The following is an 18,452-nucleotide window of genomic DNA, read 5'->3' as shown; positions in this document are numbered from 1 at the left end:
TCGGCAAACATATCGCCCAAAGCATTGCTAAGCACAAAATTTTTTTCCCCCGTATCAAAGTCTTGGCCCGTATCAATGGCTTAAATAGTGCCACTTACCCTCAAGATTCAAGTATAGGTGATTGCATTTGACGAAAGGCCTTTCCTTTGCATTCAGTTAATAGATTCTGCCCCAAGGTCATCAATAACTTAATGTGCTTCCGTAAGGGTACTACATGTTACATACATATCGGATAAGGCACTGCCAAATGCGACTTCCTTTCCGACATTCCCTACCATCAATGTACTGCAAGAGATGACATTCCAAAAAAGATGCTCCTTGAGCACTTATTGATATGTTAAGGCATTGTATTTCGGGGCCTGGTTGAACCCCAAAAACTCCTAGTTTTGACACGCTAACCAAGGCGACCATACCAGTACAGAACTGGCCCCTAGTTAAACTTAAACTACTAATATCTTTGCAACCAAAGCTCCGATTGCCGATCTAAAAAGACCAACGTGCTCCACAAAGTGAGCACTTTGGTCCATGCATTCATACCATCCCCAACCCTTGATCTACAACTATCCCATCCGGCTCAGATCTGCAATCAATCCAAGTTTCAAACTGCCATAACTTCTCAATCGTAGCTCCGATCGAGGAGCCGTAAAGACAAGCATGGAGAGCACGTCAAACACTACAAATTTATCTTATAAATCACATTTTGGCAGCATCACTAGAACTCGTCTTGCAGACATCAGCTCCATTTCTAGGCACTGAAACCCACATTTAGCATATATTTCAGTCCTCTTGCTGACATAACAACTACTAACATTGGTCATAAGTTTGACAAAACCTCGAATATGTATGCAAATTTTCATCTTTCACCCCGTGTCCGCAAAGCGGCACGACAACGTACACATTGGTCTTCCTCTCATTTGAAAATGTCCCCCCTCATAAATTGTATAGCTCTCCAAAAACCTGATTGCATCGGCATCAATCGTCTGCTTGATTGGAAATGTCGTGGACTCCCATTCATATACAATTTGATCTTCTCGTTTTTGAATGCCAACATCTTACACAATTCCATGGCGTAGCCTACCCACTGCAAAGATCGCCTCATGCACTGTAACATTGGCCGTCGATTTGGTCCCCAATGTTGTCACGCTTAATTGAACCACTTTCTGTTAGGCGGCATTGTGGGAATACGATTCCCATTAGTTGTTGCACTTGTCGTGCTATCCCATGTAAAACAATTGCTCTTCTTGTTAGCTCATATATAGAGGGCCCCTCTCAGATCTCAACCCAATGTATTGCACTACTTTATCAAATGTTTGATTTCCTTGAAAAAATATGATTATAGACATTAATTTCTTTATTTTCATTCCCTCCTCCCTATCAATACAATACTTGTCATTGCTGCAAAAAATATACCTTAACATTTGAACACTTTGAAGTGATAAATGCTCTCACCAACACATCGTAACGTCATTTCACTGCTTGTAGGTAAAATGCTTCCCGAGCAAACACTGTAGTTGAAGAAGCGGTTACACACACAATTAGTGTTGGTAGTGGACGCCCTCACGTTGGATGAGATAACAACCTTGCGAGATAAGCGGCGCTTGCAAGCCTTGCTCTCTGAAGTGGTTCACTCAACAGCCTTGAAGTTTGAGGGCGCCAATATTGGCAATGTGCAACACCTTCTCTTTAGTATTATTGGAGACATGTCAAAATGTGTCGTGGACCTGTGAGGTGACTTGCCAAAGGGCATACAAATGGAGAAATTACAACATTGGTATAATTGTTGAAAGATTGAGAATCTAAAATTCACCTATGTAAGGAACAGACACACAGAACACCTTCAGCAAGAAGTTGCGGAAGGAGACCCTTGGAGATAGAGAGCTTCCATGTCCAGTTTACATATTCAAAAAACTATGTTGAACTCATTTTTCTCTGTCACCTTGGGCATTTCGTTTGAGACTATAAAACGAGAAAGGAAACTAGGATTTGGGTCATATGGAGACAGTTAATCAAAGATATTTATTTCCTTCCGTTCACCAATGTGTACTGCTATAAGGAATTCAAAGGTCAAGCAAAGGAGCAATTCAAGTCGTTCGCAATCGAGAGCAATGTTGACCTCAACCACCGGGGTATCGTGCGTGTCCTTTGCACATACTTGTCAATCACCATGGGTACTTATATTTCCTTATTTCAATGGGTCTTCCCTCGATTTGATAGAGTGTGTGCCTTCACCTTTTGGAAGCATCAGTGAAATTGTACTTTCTATAGGTGATGAAAGTTGCAAAAATCCAACTGAACTAGGGTTGCAGCAATGCAAGCTCATCATCAATCATGCTTCATCTTTGATTTATGCGTTAGTGCAAGATTTGGCATTTGCACATGACCATGGTGTTATTCACAATGACCTTCACCCTTGGAAGAGCATGCTTGACTTAACCAGAGAGGGAATACAAAGAGTAGACATTATAGATTGGGGTCTTGTCCTTCGACCACCATATGCGAGAAGACCAACCAATATTCGCAAGCCCAAAGAGCATGCCATTAGGCCGTGGCGAGCAACTGAATCATGAATACCATATCCACATGTCCTTGGAGCAAATCAACTAATATGTATGCACTTGCTTGGGTCATCAATCAGCTCGGCATTTTTTGCAAACAATTATGTGTGTACTACAAGCTTGAATTGATGCAAACAAGAGCCGTTGTCGAAGTTCAAGCTATACAGAACAGAATCGACAAAAGTCTACTTGCGAGACAATCCGTCTAAAAGGAAGACACTCATTGAATTAGATCAAGAACCAAAACATCTAGATATACATCCCAAACAATGCTTGCGTCCCCTCTCTGAAATGTGTATTTCTTTCTTCCACGATGCCTAGAAAATTCATTATAGCTACTGATCTTTTCAATGGTGCGTTCAATTAGTGTTTGATTATGTAATGATATTCTTGAATCAGGGTACAAAAGCTCACCAGATTGTGGTTCAAGTTTTTAGAATGGATCGGTGGTTTCCCCAAACCGAGCATCGAAAAGGTCTTTATTGAAATGCTTTGTGAATTTCTCATCAGTTAAGATTTCCCTCTCGTTCCCTTTGAATTCGTTGCCAAACTCTTTGACCGAGTTTGAAAGTGCTTGGCTCACAAAATATATTCAATCCAGGCCATCAAACGGATGGATTCTTCCTCTGCGTCTTGTTGCAAAAACTTCCCTTTAGGAATGAGATGGAGCTACTCTCCTCAACCAACACATCCTCTTTCATGCTTATGCTTTAACACTCCTTTCAAGCTCATGCTTCTCCTTGGGCTTTCACTCTAGGATTGTTCATCTTCAGAGTACCCTACATTCTACAAACTTTTCCAGAGACTGATGAGTGTGCTGTAACTAACTCTCATGGAGGGCGTCTCTTCAAACCCTTTGATTCCTAAACAATGAAGATTTTCAACGTCTTCAAGCTATGGGAGTTTTGAAGAAGCTGCAATTGCTGCAAGCTACTGCAAAACATTGGCAGTTTTGGATATAGCGACCTCGTTTTGTTTTATTTGGTGTTCAAGCATCCTTGTAGATTTTCAACTTAGAACATTTTGTGCTTTTGCTGTCTCAACCGAAACTCCCCTCATCTATTCAAGTTTCCCCATTGATGCAACGTATGCCTTGATTCTTGTCCATCTAGGTGACATTGTTTCCAGTGTTGAAAAGGCATTGGTAAGACGTTATCAAGGAACGCCAGCACAAAGCAAGTCGACAGAGATCAGTACTAGACTCAAAGACCAAGACAAAGTCGTTACTACTGTTGATGGATGGATAGAGGAGAATCCAAAAGACAAATCTTCATCAGCTTTCACAACGTACAGCAAGAATTTACTCTCAAAACTGTGATGATTGTGATACCTGCTCAACAAAATCCCCTAGATGGTATACATAGCTGGCTCCCTTCAAATGCAAGTTCAATGTCCTTGACTAGCTTCACACAAATCCAAAAGCTACCGCTCCAAACACAACTGATGGCCAGGTTGTAACGTGTGCTCAGTTCTAGTGTGCCTTTCCACAGTTAACGCAGATGTATGGCACAGACAACAGCTGACTTGAGATGAATCATTATCAAAATCGTCCTTTATCCCAACTCCTCGTCAGAGCAATAACAAGCACTACCCCAATTCTCTTCCCATTCCTCTGCAGTGTCGCCACCATATTTGCCTGATGCATCCCACACCACATCCTGCTTCCCTTCAACTACTTCAGACTGTGACAAGGTGCTGTCCGTTTCCTCTTCTGAATCATCCTCTTCCTCCGGATAATCATTCAGCGGATTATTTTCATCTGGATTCAAGTATGGAGCACAATGACATCCAGATTGAGATTTGCAGGGCAGGGACATGCGTGTAAAGCCTTACCGTTCGAGTCCTCACTATCATACTGTGACTCAGAGGAAGCACCCCACATAAAATCATCATCATCTACCACCTGGATCCTGGATCCCTGTCCCATCTTTCAGCAGGCCTAAACACAAAACATGATTGAGGAAATGGAGCCCTGAAAAATGATCACCATACATTGGACAGTCTGATGTGTCCATATCACCCCCATTTGATTTGTCTCCGAGTGCATAAACATCATAGACATATTCATCTGCAAAATGTCAGTAAAGAATCAGAGCAGCTCAGTACACAGAAAAATTGAGAAATTAAACACCGCAATGCTCCACCTTCCAAATCATTCACACAAGAAGCAGTAGAGGACACTACTTCCGCAGCAACAGAGGGAAGATACTCCTTGAACAATGGAAGGAAATCCTGCAGCAGCCTGTTCTCTGCTTCTCTACAGAGACCCCATAAATCCACGTGAAGAATGTTGGTGATGGCTTAAACTGAAACTGTCACGAATTATGTGTGTGTGCATGCCTCTCTTGTTTGTCCAGAATGTCTGCTTCCAAATCCACGCGCACAATGTCATAAAGATGAAATAACTCCGACAAGTTGTCTTGCTTATTGACTCTTTTGCGGCTTCTCCAAACTTGCTCAAAACGAGCCTTCCTCGCTATTTCCTAGAAAAGCAACTGTAAAACATTATCAGATTAAATGTCCATGCAAGCATCAGATTGAGTGTTTGGCAGAATCTAGTCTTAGGTCTAACATATATAAAAAGGAAACATTTCCAAGAATCAACCCCTAAATTCTTCACAAAAAACCACAATTTTATCTCACCTGATGCTTTTCTCTGGATTTTGATGTTGATAACTTGCCATGCTGCATCATCATCCAAGAGATAATATTAGGCCTAACTTCAAACTCAAAGACATATCCACGAGAATTATACGAGCTTCATTACCCTTAAACAGTGAAACTACATGGGCAAACTGTTTTGAAATAGGCCTGAAAGCAGTAACGACCTTACTTTTGGGCCAGATTCGATGCTTTTCCTTTCTCGACTCATCATGAAACTCCCTCTGTTTTCAGTTCTTAAAATGAATCAAAACTCTTTGGGCAGTAAAGCATGTTGAACTAAATCCATACTCAGGAAGGTGATAAATCTTACAAGTAAAGCATTCATTCTTTTTGTCTCCTCCCTTCCGAAGGAAGTAACCGTGTCCACATGATGAAAGAGTAGCCTGCTAGACTTACATTCAACTGCTTCATCTGAACAAGAATACGTACAGGTTTCACGAGCTTCAAGAAATGGGTAGAACAAATCAGTGATGGAACTAAGCTGTAAGACGGATCATTACTAAATCTCAGCATAACCACTGTTTACTAAGGCCATAATCAGCAGAGATGATTGTGGATAACAAACATTGCAGTTGATACAGGAAAATGAAGCATATGTTTTGAAGCCCCATAGTCTCAACTCTGAGCATTAACTTCCTATAACTGAACTCAACAACATTTCTAGCGTTAAAGCATCCATACCCCCCCCCCCCGGCACCACCCCGGAACAACCCCCAAAAAAGCTCTTCTACTGACAGCCTCTCCTTTCCTCCCAGTCTTGGTATGTCTTTCCTCTTCTACTGACAGCCTCTCCTTTCCTCCCAGTTTTGTCTTTCAAAAGCTAAAATAAAGGGCCACAAACCAAGTCCTCTCTTCACCTTGCCGGCTTTTGACCTCCCCCCCCCTCTCATGGCTTGACAACATCTCCACCCTCTGCTTCCACTTTGGAATGGCACACCGAGGTGGCAGTCCCTCTAAAACTTCCCTGCAATTGTACACTGGGGAGAGGCTACTTTGTCTCCCTTAGACACCTGAGACCAGTCTGTGTAGGCAGGTTGCAATCATACACCAAGCATGGAGGAACACAACAGAATTTTGAAGAATGGAGGAGCCATGATCAGATTCAACAGCTTATGCGCATGCAAGAGAATGTGACAAAGCATCATTGACCATTCAACAACAAAATAACAAAGCCACAAGTGATTTAAATAGTTCTCGGTAATTATGTTACATCATAATTCTACACTTCTAAATTCAAGATAGGTTGATCAAATTTCCTTCTCAACACTGGGAATGTTTCTCTCCTTCAGACAGAGGTTGTTTTGAAACCCGGGTTGAGGCATCATCAAATGATCCTTTGACAGACTCCTGTTCTATGGACTTCTTAAGGACATCAAACACAGAGTTGAAAGATGAGTTCACACAACCATGAGATTGGTAAAGAGTCCAGGTTAAATAACATCATCATTGCAAAGGCCACAATACACTGGCTATTAGCTTGAGATCAGACAGTTTGTAATTGCACAACTCAAGACTTTCATCACACTTCCTAAAGCTCTTTGAGGGCCACGTAATACAAATTAGGATGCAAACCTAGTCTAGGGACACGGCTGGGATGGGCATTTACTGTCCAAGCAGACATTAGAGGAGGCCCTATCATTTGCAAATTTACTGCCAGTAGGCAAAGAGCTAGTGGAGACCTTGCAGTTTTCAAAGCCTAGGATAACACATGGTCACCCTGAGAGGATGAGGCGAGATGGAGTAAGGACAGTATTATGTGTGCCAGCCTACGTCCTTAGACACTAGCTTCACTCAGGGGGTGTCACCCAAAGGTGGCTGTGGTCAGGCCCCTTTTTTTCTCGGTATCACTTGCAGGACCCTATGTATAGCTAGTGCGTTTGTGATTTAAATCAGAATGGATTTCAAAGTTACAAGCCACAACCTAGACATAGAAAAGTTCAGATAATTAAACATGCAATGACTAAGGGGCTAATGTGTGTGCATATACAAAAACCCCAACCAAGACAGACATCACTAGTTAATCAGACATGTTCAGAATCGGTAACATACCAGGGCCTTGGATGTCAGAGTTATTGATAGAAAAAGAACAGAGTTCTGCCTCAAGGCGCTTGGTGGGTCTGTCAGAAACCTCTAACCCTGCATTTCGAAAATTCATGCAAAGAGCCTCAATCCGGGCACAGAAAAGCCGCGGGGGGAGGAGGGGGGGGGGGGGGGGCGCAGAGAGAGAGAGATGCACACAAAGAGATTCAATGGGGAGCTGCAGATGCTTTCGCTTGATGCGAACAATCAGAGGCTTGGACATATCCCCTTCACTATCAAGGACTGTTGCAAGCATGTGTGATGATGAGCAGCTTGGCACAGTTTCCACCATAGTCAAAGCCTGGAACAATCAACCAAAAGTTCCGTGAGAATACTAACACAGGGAAGTTTTTGAAACATGTCTGACAGTTACACACATGCACGAACATAGACAGTGGTAGAACTACAAATACACAATAGAAATGAATGTAAAGCAACTACAGCTCCTAACCAGTACACACAAACACAGGTATCTACTTACTAACCAGCTCAATTTAGGAAAATTTCCTCCCTCAATGTTGAGCTAACCACCCAATCTTTTGCTTTAAAATTTGAGTATGAAGCAAAAACCGCCTAGCAACAGAAGTGCTAGATGAGGTCTTCTCTGGTAAATGTACCAGCCAGATCCTTTGTTGAAGACAAATCTGATGCCATAACTGGGATTACCCTTCCGCTGGAAGTTAAGGAAGATAAAACACAAATACGAGGGTGGTAAGTAGATAAAAGCAAGATAGTTATAATCACTTTTGGCGCGGGATCGAAAAATAAACAAAAACTACTGCACTCCTAAATTTAGGGTGGAAGTGCTTTTGGGCACCACTTATTGAAAGCACAATACTTTAAATGCTTTTGAGCATCAATTAAAATTAAAGCACAAAAGAAAGTGCTTTTTAAGGGAAAGCAAGAAGCACATGCTTACCAACGCTTTTTGGGGTAAAAAGAAAGTGCTTTTCGGGGAAGAAAAATAAGAGACGGAAAAAAGCTTTTCAACTCTGTTTCAACTTTCATAGGAAAACACTTTCAAAACTTTAAAGAGAAAAATAGAAAATTCTAGAGAGAGTGTAACTGGCAAGTCATGACAGGGCACTGAAAAAGATAACGCACCATTAAATTGAACTAGTCTTGCTTGGTGGGCCTTGCTATATAACATCTATAGAATATAACAGGACATATGCAAATTGACTTTTAGCAGCTAGCACTAAAGGAAACAAGAGCAAGACTAATTTGGCAAGGATGGCATTGCGTGAAAGAAATATACATTTGAAAAACTCTATAATGTTTATGGGAGGAGATAAAATTAAGTGCATCAATTATTTGAGATTATAGGGATGGTTACAGCTGAGATTATATCTAAGCGAGGTTGTCTACCGATGAATGTTTTTTCTAGTATACATGCTAAATGTAAATTCTTGCAAATGGAAAGTATTTCAAAAAAATATTTTTCATCGAATGGTTGGTAGCGCAACACGTCGGCTCGCATTTTTGAAGGTGGGTTTTGAGTGTGTTTTGCCTTTCTCCTTTTATAGTTGTTTGTGTTTTGCCTTTCTTCTTTTGTACTTATTCCCAATACAATGAATGTGGACAATGATACATTCACATGCGGAAAATTCTAAAACAAGTAGATAAAGCATGAATGAACTGCAACAATAAATGAGGTGCTTTACTGACTTGCAATGTTGTACTCCTGCTGTTAGGTGCAGCGGAATGATTGTTTGCGCTTTGCTCAAGATGAGTGCTCCGAAATGTGCTCAAGGTTCCTTTTAGTTCTTATGGAAGGGAGAGCCTTCCGTTCTTAATGGAAAGTGCTATGATCACAAACAAAGTGAATGGACATTGTGTGTGCAAGTGTATGAGACTGAGAGATAGAGAGAGAAGAGAGATACGACACCAGAGACGTTGTAAAACCCTCCTCCGAAGGCCCTACTCTCGTCGGCGAGAGTGGTCTACTTATTGATTGCACAAAGTGGTACAATGACGATGTAATGGACTGATGCAACCTGGGACTATGTCGGTGACGACGACGATGATGACGACGACGACTTGGGGCTGAAATCTGCGGTCTTCTATCTGCTGTCCATAAACACGCTATGGCTGAAAATCTGGGACTATTTTGGGTGGCTGAAAAACGCTGTTTTGGCTGCGTTTTTGTAGGCTGAAAATGACTATCTTCTGCAATCAACTAGGGCTGTATCTGTTGTCGTCTTCAAGGCTGAAAACGCTGCTTCATCTGCTACATGTGAGGCTGAAAATGAAAACGATGATCTGCTCCTGTAGCGTTACTAAAAACGCTAGGGACTTGGACTGCTTGAGGGCGATCTCGAAACGCTAGGCTGTAGGGTGTCTATGGCGATCAAGCAATGCTGAAAACGCCAAGTGAGGGGAGTGTCTGGCGATGGTGAAGACCCAAACTGAAAACGCTAGGCTCTTTCATTGCGGTAAAAAGGGCATGTTACCTTGCAACATTGAAGACTTCCAAGAAAATAGCTCAAATGCACTCTGCAGTCTATGGCCATGTTGGTTGATGTTGGTCGTGTCATGGAGAGGGAAACGCTAGGCTTGGGGGGTTACTGCGGGTTCTTGCTGAGAAGATGCATGTTGAGCGGGGAGCTCCTGCTGCCTCTTCTCCCAGAAAGTGCTATTTTGGGTTTGCTTATATATTTTCTTAGCAAAATTGCCCTACCTACTTTTGTTGGAAAGTCACTTAAAAATAATAAGTGAAAAATGTCAAAAATAGGGAAAATAGGCTAAATGCACTGGAAAATTCCCCTAACTGAATCTGATGGATTCTGAAGGGAATACTCATGATCATGCTGTGTGCAACCAGAGGATATGCATCTACACTAAGTGACTGGGCATGCACGGTCAAGACTCACAAAAGTGCCAGATCACTTATAATCTAGACTTGACTGGACTGACTGAACCCTGATCATGCTGTAGCTTGTCCACGAACACATAGGGTTGGATGTGTCACGTGACACCTGCTTTTTGATTGTCCAATCTACTAGCCGCCGGTATGTGAGTCAAGCTACAAAAAAGTAATGTGAATAGTTAAACATATCGTCTTACAATGAAACGACACATTGAAAGTGCAAAGTATATTGTGCGTGCAGTGTCATACAGAGGTGCCATACAAAAGTATGGTGGAGAGCTGGCACTGTGGTCTCTCCAAAAAATTATAAGAAACGCAAGCCGTGCCCTGCCCCGTAGCGTTTATGTGTTGCGCTAAGCAAACGCATGTGCATGGAAAATTGGACGCAGATAACGGACCTTGCAATGTTGTCGAGCTGGAGTTGCGCTTGTGCAATTGGAACGTGCAGTGTTGTGAATATATGTCCTCCCTGCCATACACAAAACATGCAGTTGTAACTTTATGCTATGTGTCCTATGATCGATATTACTCTCTCTCTCTCTCTCTCTCTCTCTCTCTCTCTCTCTCTCTCTCTCTCTCAGAGTTGTAAGCTGGTTCGGTCAGTAATTATGTCTTCTTGCCTCCTTGCTGACTAACCTGCGTTATGTATTGATACCAAATTGATGTCTGCATTTGCAACCATCTGAACTTAATCCGATAGCTGCTACGTACATGGACCTTTGCTCATAGGATCCGCCACCATCATTCTTTGCTTCGTATGCATCTGCCGAAGAGCAACACTGTAGTATACTATTGTTGCTAGTCCCAATTGCGACCGCATTGGCTGCCGCCTGCACACGATTTAGAAAGAGAATCTCTTTACAGGCCGCAATATTGGCCATATTGTCTATTAAATTTTCTGCTATCCCACCCAGATGTTGAATGGCCAGCAGTAACAAGCAGGTGTTACTGCTGGAGGCTAATAGGTGCTGACATATTGGTATGCCTGTCTCCAGAAATGCTATTACTCCGCATTCCTTGTTCTTCAGCTTCTGCAGCATCAAAGCTCTTTGTGGGGAAAAAAGAATTAGCTTCCGCTTCTGCTCTTTGACTATTCTTTTGATCCTGGCCGACAGCATAGGCACCTGCATGATTGACTACTTGACTTCCACTGCAATGATGTTGCATCTCCTTGGAGCTACACATTAACCAACTCCCACGGACACCATATTCCGTCGAATTGGTCATAAGAGATGTTTATGTTCGTTTGCAGATCGTTCTGAATTACTTGCCTCATCAAATTTTCACATAGGCTATCAACAGAGTTGGACGAGGAGTGCGACTGATGTCAACAACTCATCAGACCATGACTTGCACTAGTGGCAATATTCCTCAATGCCTTTCCCTCACATTGAGCTGTCTGCCACTAATCCTCCCATACTCTCTGTTGAAGGCGACACTCTTTGCTAAAAGCGCAAGGAGCTAGCACTGAGGCCGCTGGCTTAATTACTTGAGGATAACCATCATAAGCTTTGGTATGATCAATCCTGCTAAGCTTTTCTGCCCTCGTGTCCACTTCGATGTTTATTCTTTCCATTTCTTCTGCTCTTCCATCTGCATCGCCAACACCTTGATAGCATCTGCAGAAAGTGTGTTGAACGGGGCTGCGAAGGCAATGAGTTTTGGTGGTTCGACTCCAAATTAGGCCAACTGATCATCGATTGAAATCTGATTTCTTCTGTTTCAGTAGCACTAGAACATACCTCTTCCATTGGTTGATGCACGAAATATCTGATCTTTGAGAATGCTCATCAGGTCGGCAAGCATCCGAAGTACCCTCCAGTTTGATGATCTACAAAATATAACCAGGGTTTGAAAGGTCTCTGGTACTCCATTCCGGTTCTGCCCGGCTTACTGCTGCACAGGCAAACTGCGCGGAAAAGAATTGGTGTGAATCTTGAGAATTAGGCATGGGGACCTGCTGCATATCTCTCGCAAACTTGCTGCTTCTGGGGAACCTGCGAACTGCCTGTGTGGAGAAGTTCCAAGTGTTTCTGAGATTTGTCTGCGAACTGCTGTACTCGTTTCATGGCGGCGTTTTTACTTTAATCGGTCATTAGTGAGCTTTTTGCTAGCGTGGAAAACTGCCAGTGAGAATCTGCCATGTGGTGGCTTGTTCATCAGATAGGGGGAAAAGAGCCTTTGGCTCACCAAGTAATGAGGAAGAAAGCTATGGTGTTCTGAGCTCTCATCCCCTCTTTTCGAGCCCATTTTCACGCGCACACACTCTCATTCAGGCTCTCTCTCGCCCTCTTGCCTGCTCGTTTTCCACTTTGAGACACCTTGCATTCGTCTCTGTCTCTCTGATCTATCTCAAGAAGCATTGCTGCTCGCCGTCATGCTTGTGCTCTGTAGCGTTGACGCTGCCACGCCCTGTTAATGATGACGACTTCGGCCGGTATCATCACCTGCTAAAGCTGCAAACTGTAGTGGTCGTAGTGCTGATGTTGCATGAAGTCAACAAGAGGAGAAAACTCAGTTGCAGGCGAGCACGGTAGCAACCTACCAACACTGCCAGTAGCCCCCTTCACCACTGCTTAGTACTGCAATCGTCCGCCACGTCCAACTATCGCCTTGCATTGTTTGCTGCCGTTGTGCAGTACCACTGTAGACACTGCTGCGGACCCACCAACACCACCACCGCCGCCTTGGGTACTCTCATCAAACGCCCCCTGCTCCGCCACTCCCTTCGGCTGCCGCTCATCTCTGCAGAAAACCGGACGACCTCAACCAAAAAAAAAAAAAAAAAGAAAGCTTTTCATGGCGCTGCTTTTGTTTGCATGCTATTTTTGCATGCGATGTGTTGCTTCTTTTTTTAATTCAGTGAATTGTGCATGCGCCTTCTTTTTTTAATTCGGTGAATTGTGCATGCGCCCTCTTTTTTTAATTCGGTGAATTGTGCATGCGCCACGTGGTGTCATGTGGTCTCAAAGAGGGGAGAAAGGGCCTTTGGCTCACCAAGTAAACAGTAAGTACGGAAACTAGAAAAAGATAACCGAAAATTGTAGGCAAGAGACATAGTTGGAGCCTAGTTCTCCACTCATATGGTGGCCCCTAAGTCAGGCTCCCCTTGCAATATTTTATCGATTGTTCCCACAAAAACAATAGTCAGGAGAAAACTGGTCTTCATTGACTGCCAAGAACAGGTACAAACCGGGCAATCAAGGCTGCAAGCAACCTCCCATCAAAAGGAATCTCCAATCTCCTCAGCAAGGGCAGGTACACCAGCTGAAATTGGTCCAAAATCAACTTCCTTTGCCGCACAAGGGTCTCTAACCGTCTGGCTAAAATCCACAAAGATACCACCCACAAACCGTCACACTTAAATCACCTTAAATCTTCAAAACACAGGCGAGATCTCCTCCAAATCGACATAGAAAATCAGCAGCATTCCTCAGACAAAAATAGGCTGAAACACATAGGTATACAAGGGTTCTTAAAACTCGCCTTCGGTACACCACATGCTTATTATTGCCGTCAACACTTTGCAAAGATAAATACCAATTTTCGGCAAGAGCTTAGAGAGAGAGAGAGAGAGAGAGAGAGAGAGAGAGAAATGAAATGTTATATTAACGTCTTCAGAAGGCCAAAATGACCTATGAGACCAAAAAGTTAGAATGTCGTGAATCTGATACAATGTCTGAGAGAGAGATATGTGATATAGCATAATAGATGCGGAGAGATATGGATTTCTTTTGCAAGAAAAAGATCCTTCCTGTCACAAACTGGTGACGTGGCTGCCCAGTCCACACACACACACACACACCCTTTGGCAAGGACTCCCGGTTGGCTTGCTGAAACTGCTGACGTGGCACTGCCGTACGGACGGGCCCGCAGAACCCAGCATGAACTGCGGAAATGCTGACACGTGGCATGTTGTACGGACGCCCGCTTTTTGCAGCGCTTTTTACGGAAGCGACTGGCAGATTTTACGGCAGTTTCACCTGCTTTAGGCTACGCAATTTGAGAGAGAGAGAGAGAGAGAGAGAGAGAGAGAGAGAGAGAGAGGCTTTTGATTTTGAAGCTTTTGGGCTCTGCTTTTAGCATCCCTTGTAAATCTATATATTAGTAGTTTGGGCTCTCACTTCTCAGAGCATCTGGACGCAGAGTCTGAGAGTGAGTCCCGACTACTCGCTTGTACTTTGAGTTGCAGATTAATACAAAAAGAAATACCGAAAGGGGCGCCAGTCTTTGGGGCCAATATCTCTAGGCGCGGAACTCTGCCGGGCTATTGTCAATTCAATTGTGAACTGTGAACTGTTTGAAGTGTATTCTTGTGGTGTCGCGGTAGAATCTCAACTTGGAGTGTCCAAGTCTGTTACAGTGGTATCAGAGCACGGCCAATTTCTCCTCTACGAGAAATGCAATCCTTTTTACGTGACACTTATGGCTTCAGACAAAGATCAATCGACTTCCTTTGCATCCGGAGATGGGGGAAGAGATCACAACGAAGATTCACGCGAGGAGTACGGCTCGCCTCGGCCTACTCAGGCGGAGCTCAAAGAAATGGAGCGTCGAAGATTGATCGGCGATGCAACAAAGATGATGCTAAATTTTGTGAAGGACCTGAAATTTGCAAAATTTATGAGCCAGACCTCCTTCAACAAGGTGCATGCACAGTGGTGTCAGACCACAGAATCACCCCTCAAACCGGCACTGAAGAAACCTCCTACTCCAAGGATGTACACAGAGCAAGAATTAGAAGAGGTGGTTGATGCACGAATTGCTCAGCTTTTTGACGTGCAGAACAAAGTAGAAAAGCACGACAAAAAGCAGAAGAATGGAACTGACTTCCCGGGTTATTTGGGTCGTCAGTCTACATTTGCATCGGCAAGAAAGCAGAAGAAGCGTGTTCGATTTGAAGGAGTACCCAGTTCTTCTTCTTTTGAGAGTTCTTCTAGCTCCTCTGACTCGAGCGAAGAAGACAAAAAAGGCAAAAAGCGAAGCAAAAAGCAAAGCTTCAGAAAGGGCAAGAAAAAGGCAAAGAAGCCTAAATCTCGCCCAGCTGTTGACAATTCTACAGAGGACTCGTCCTCGGATAGTTCTGACTCTGATGACAGCAACTTTTATGCAAAGAAGAAGAATTTTTATAAAGCCAATCAGTATGACTTTCTGGAAGATAAAAGCAAGAAAGTCCGAGAGTTCAAGGAAGGTGGACAGTCAATTAAATTTGACACTTTTTCAGGTTATGAAGATGCTTCGAAGGCTTTGGCTTTCATACAGCAATTTGACATAGCTTTCTCTGGAGGGCATTACTCAGAGCACGCCAAGATTCGGAGGGCTACCTCTTACTTCAAGGGAAATGCTCGAACTTGGTGGTCCACGCTTTTATTGAACAAGACAGCGCTAGTTAAATGGCTGAAATTTAAAGGGATTTTTATTTCTTCTTGGCTGACTCGAGAGTACGAACGCGACATACGAACTGCTTGGAACCATCTACAGATGACCAAGAAAGATACATTGGACGCTTATTGCGAGAGATTCTGGAGCTCTTTTCTACCAGCCTCTTCATTTAAGAAGATCTCGTTCAAAGAACAGATTGAGCGGTTTACCTTGGGTCTTCCTGCAAAGATCCGAGATCACTGCTTAGAGCAAAAGTCAGATTCCATTCAAGAACTTGTAACAAACTGCTGATGTGTCAAAGCCTAAAGAATGGAGCCAACTTACAGATGATGTGGCTGCCCGAGAGCAGAAACCCTAACCCTAATTTCTGCCGGAAACCCTAACTGCTGAAACCCTAATTCTAGAAACCCTAACCCTAAAACCTGCAAACCCTAATTCTAGAAACCCTAAGAAGAACAAGTAACAGAAGAAGAAGTCCTACCAACTTATGGGAACCCCGTCCGATGGGGCCCCAGGTGACATAAAGGCATTAAAGATAAAGCAGAACACGCTCAAAAGACTTTGCACATCAAAATATGATGATGTGGCACCTGTACAGACGTTCCGGAATTCGCGGGGGACTTTTAGAGAAATCCCAAAATTTTAGGAAAGTGATTTTTTGGGGTAAGCTTTTCATATTAGATGCTTTTAGGCTTTGGGCCTTAAAATATGAGCCTTGGGGGCCCTCTCTGGCACTTCTTAGTGCGCAGATTGCAGAGCAGGTGCTCCTCGGCTGTTGTACTTTGCGAATCAGCAGTAATATAAAGAAATACCGAAAGGGACGCCAAGGTTTGGGGCCAATACTCTCTAGGGTGGAATTCCGCCACTCCGTGTCGCATGTCGTCTCTCTCTCTCTCTCTCAGTTCAGTTGTTATTGAAGTGCTAAAAGTCTGTTCTTTTCTATTGGCACGTGGTGCCTGTCTTGTGACAGTGGTATCAGAGCAGGCGTATGCTAATCTGAAAGCATACCGGTCCTACAAAAGAGCAGACAGAGCTATTGGAATTATTATGTGAGGTATCTTCGCCGTCCAACCTGGACTTATTAGGCACTCCCACCCATACTTCATCGCGCATCGGGCGCGCTCCCGTCTTCACCGCTCATGTCTTACAGGCATAAGCCAATTAAGATCACTTGCAGAGGAGATACCCACACGCTCCCGAAGGCTATCCTTTTGCCTCGGGTGAGTGGGGGTTGGTTTAGACAGAGTGTGGAGTACTCGGGCTTTGCGAACCAGTGCTTCATTTGTCGACAGATGGGCCATCTAGCGAAGGCCTGTCCACGGAGGAGGCCGCGACCTGCACCACAGCCTCAGCCCCAGCCTACCAGGGCTGGCCCGCAGCCACAGTCAGCGGCACAGCGCACACATGCCGAGCCACCCTCCGAGCTTGGGGCTCTAGCGGAGGAGGGGTGGAAGCAGGCCCGTGGTCGACGACGACACGGGCCACAGCGTCAACCTGGCACTCAGAGTGGCCCTCAGGCGCCTACTCAACAGCAGTGGGTTCCCACGAGGAACCGCTTTGGTCCTCTTGAGCAAGAAGAGATCCCTGCGCCAGCCCCCACCTCCGCTTCACCCTCGACAGCCACTCCCCCCCCAAAGTTCCCCCCCTCTTCCTCATCCTCCCCCCCGCCTTCTGCTCCCGTCGCCTCTCCACCTCGCCCCTCTACCTCTGTTGCCCCATCCCGCCCCTCTTCTCCACCGCTCCCTCCAACTCCTTCTCCCCCCCCTCCTACTCCAGTTCCACAGTCGACCTAGGGGGCAGGGCCTTCTCCGACGGCTAGGAGATCTCTTGGCAGCGCCTTTGCCACCAATCGCCTAGCGAGAGAGGGTCGGCCTTTCTTACGGCCCCCTCTGCAGATTCAGACATCTTCCCTTGCGACTATCCCTCGTGGTCTGACGAGCATTGACATCCGGCGCCGTTGGGACTTCTTCAACTACGGCTTCACTCGTTTTCTCGGCGATTCCGCAGACCATGAGGCAGCCTGCTTCAGGGTCCATGCTTTGTTCCTTGCCGCGAGGGAGACACAGGCCTTGGACTCAGCAGTTGGTTTCTCCTTCCCCCTCTGTGGCAGGGCCGAGACAGAGTGGACCCTCGACTCAGGTGTTGGGATGGTTGCATACACAGATCCTAGAGTTCTCTCACCACATGGGAGAACTTGGAGTTACAGATATGCTGCAGACTTTGTGGCCATTAGCCAAGTTTGCGGTGACACCCCCAGACTCAGCAGGATGTAGGCACATTGTGGTGTACTTCTTTGCTGATACGCAGTGTTTGCCTTGCTATGTATACATTCATGAGGACTCCTGGACAGAGGAGGTTGCTTTACGCACGGCTCGCTCTGCTTGGGCTTGGGCTAGGCACTTACTGCAATCACGCCTATCTAGAGGACGCTCGGATGCGGATTACTCCCCATCCAAGCCAGCCTCGAAGATAGCCCGTCTAGCTGCTGCGGCAGCATCTGTTCTCTCTCGCTCCCCATGAGGATCGTCTCTTGGAACATGCAGGGACTAGGTGGGCCCCAGTTTTAGCATCAGCGGGGCCGATTGCGTCAGGAGCTTCAGCGTTGCCTTGTGGGAGGAGAGATTGATCTCCTTATGCTTCAGGAGCACCATCTGTGTGAGAGCCGCATTCGGCGATGTGGTCAGATTTGCGTGGACGATATGATACCTTTTGGTCAACTGCTTTTGGACCTGGAGGCATCCAGGGTGGGGTATGTATAACTATTGCGGACTCATTGCAGCAGGCCATTGTGGGCAGAGGGATTATTGTGACAGGTAGGGCTCAGTGGATTACTATGCAGGTTCAGGGTGGCCTTGTGGGTTTCTTGAACATCTATGCGCCCAATGTGGCGAGTGCTCATGCAG

General features: G+C 44.8%; 1 protein-coding gene across 9 annotated transcripts in view; it reads right to left on the bottom strand.

The window, feature by feature from the left end:
* Positions 1-3,801: 3,801 nt before the first annotated feature.
* Positions 3,802-18,452, bottom strand: part of LOC147438442 (RNA-directed DNA methylation 4-like) — a 70,152-nt gene continuing 55,501 nt past the window's right edge. For 2 of the 9 annotated variants that reach the window (XM_086484552.1, XM_086484553.1), the window contains exons 2-12: positions 7,784-7,971; positions 7,458-7,599; positions 7,269-7,355; positions 5,530-5,660; positions 5,384-5,440; positions 5,199-5,240; positions 4,896-5,038; positions 4,700-4,812; positions 4,548-4,623; positions 4,389-4,465; positions 3,802-4,314 (exon numbers count right to left, since the gene is read on the bottom strand). In XM_086484552.1, coding sequence (XP_086340678.1) covers positions 4,109-4,314; positions 4,389-4,465; positions 4,548-4,623; positions 4,700-4,812; positions 4,896-5,038; positions 5,199-5,240; positions 5,384-5,440; positions 5,530-5,660; positions 7,269-7,355; positions 7,458-7,590 — 1,065 coding nt within the window. In that variant the 5' untranslated portion in view covers positions 7,591-7,599; positions 7,784-7,971 and the 3' untranslated portion in view covers positions 3,802-4,108. Of the gene's footprint in view, positions 4,315-4,388; positions 4,466-4,547; positions 4,624-4,699; positions 4,813-4,895; positions 5,039-5,198; positions 5,241-5,383; positions 5,441-5,529; positions 5,661-7,268; positions 7,356-7,457; positions 7,600-7,783; positions 10,324-10,565; positions 10,637-10,803; positions 12,913-18,452 lie in introns of those variants that run through there. The other 7 variants (XM_086484546.1, XM_086484550.1, XM_086484545.1 and 4 more) reach the window with 7 other exon arrangements.

Source organism: Adiantum capillus-veneris, chromosome 16 (genome assembly GCF_014529385.1).
Source record: "Adiantum capillus-veneris isolate H3 chromosome 16, ASM1452938v2, whole genome shotgun sequence".
Classification (NCBI taxonomy): Eukaryota; Viridiplantae; Streptophyta; class Polypodiopsida; order Polypodiales; family Pteridaceae; genus Adiantum; species Adiantum capillus-veneris.
Note: the sequence above shows the minus strand (reverse complement) of the source record. Positions and strands in the feature narration are given on the sequence as shown.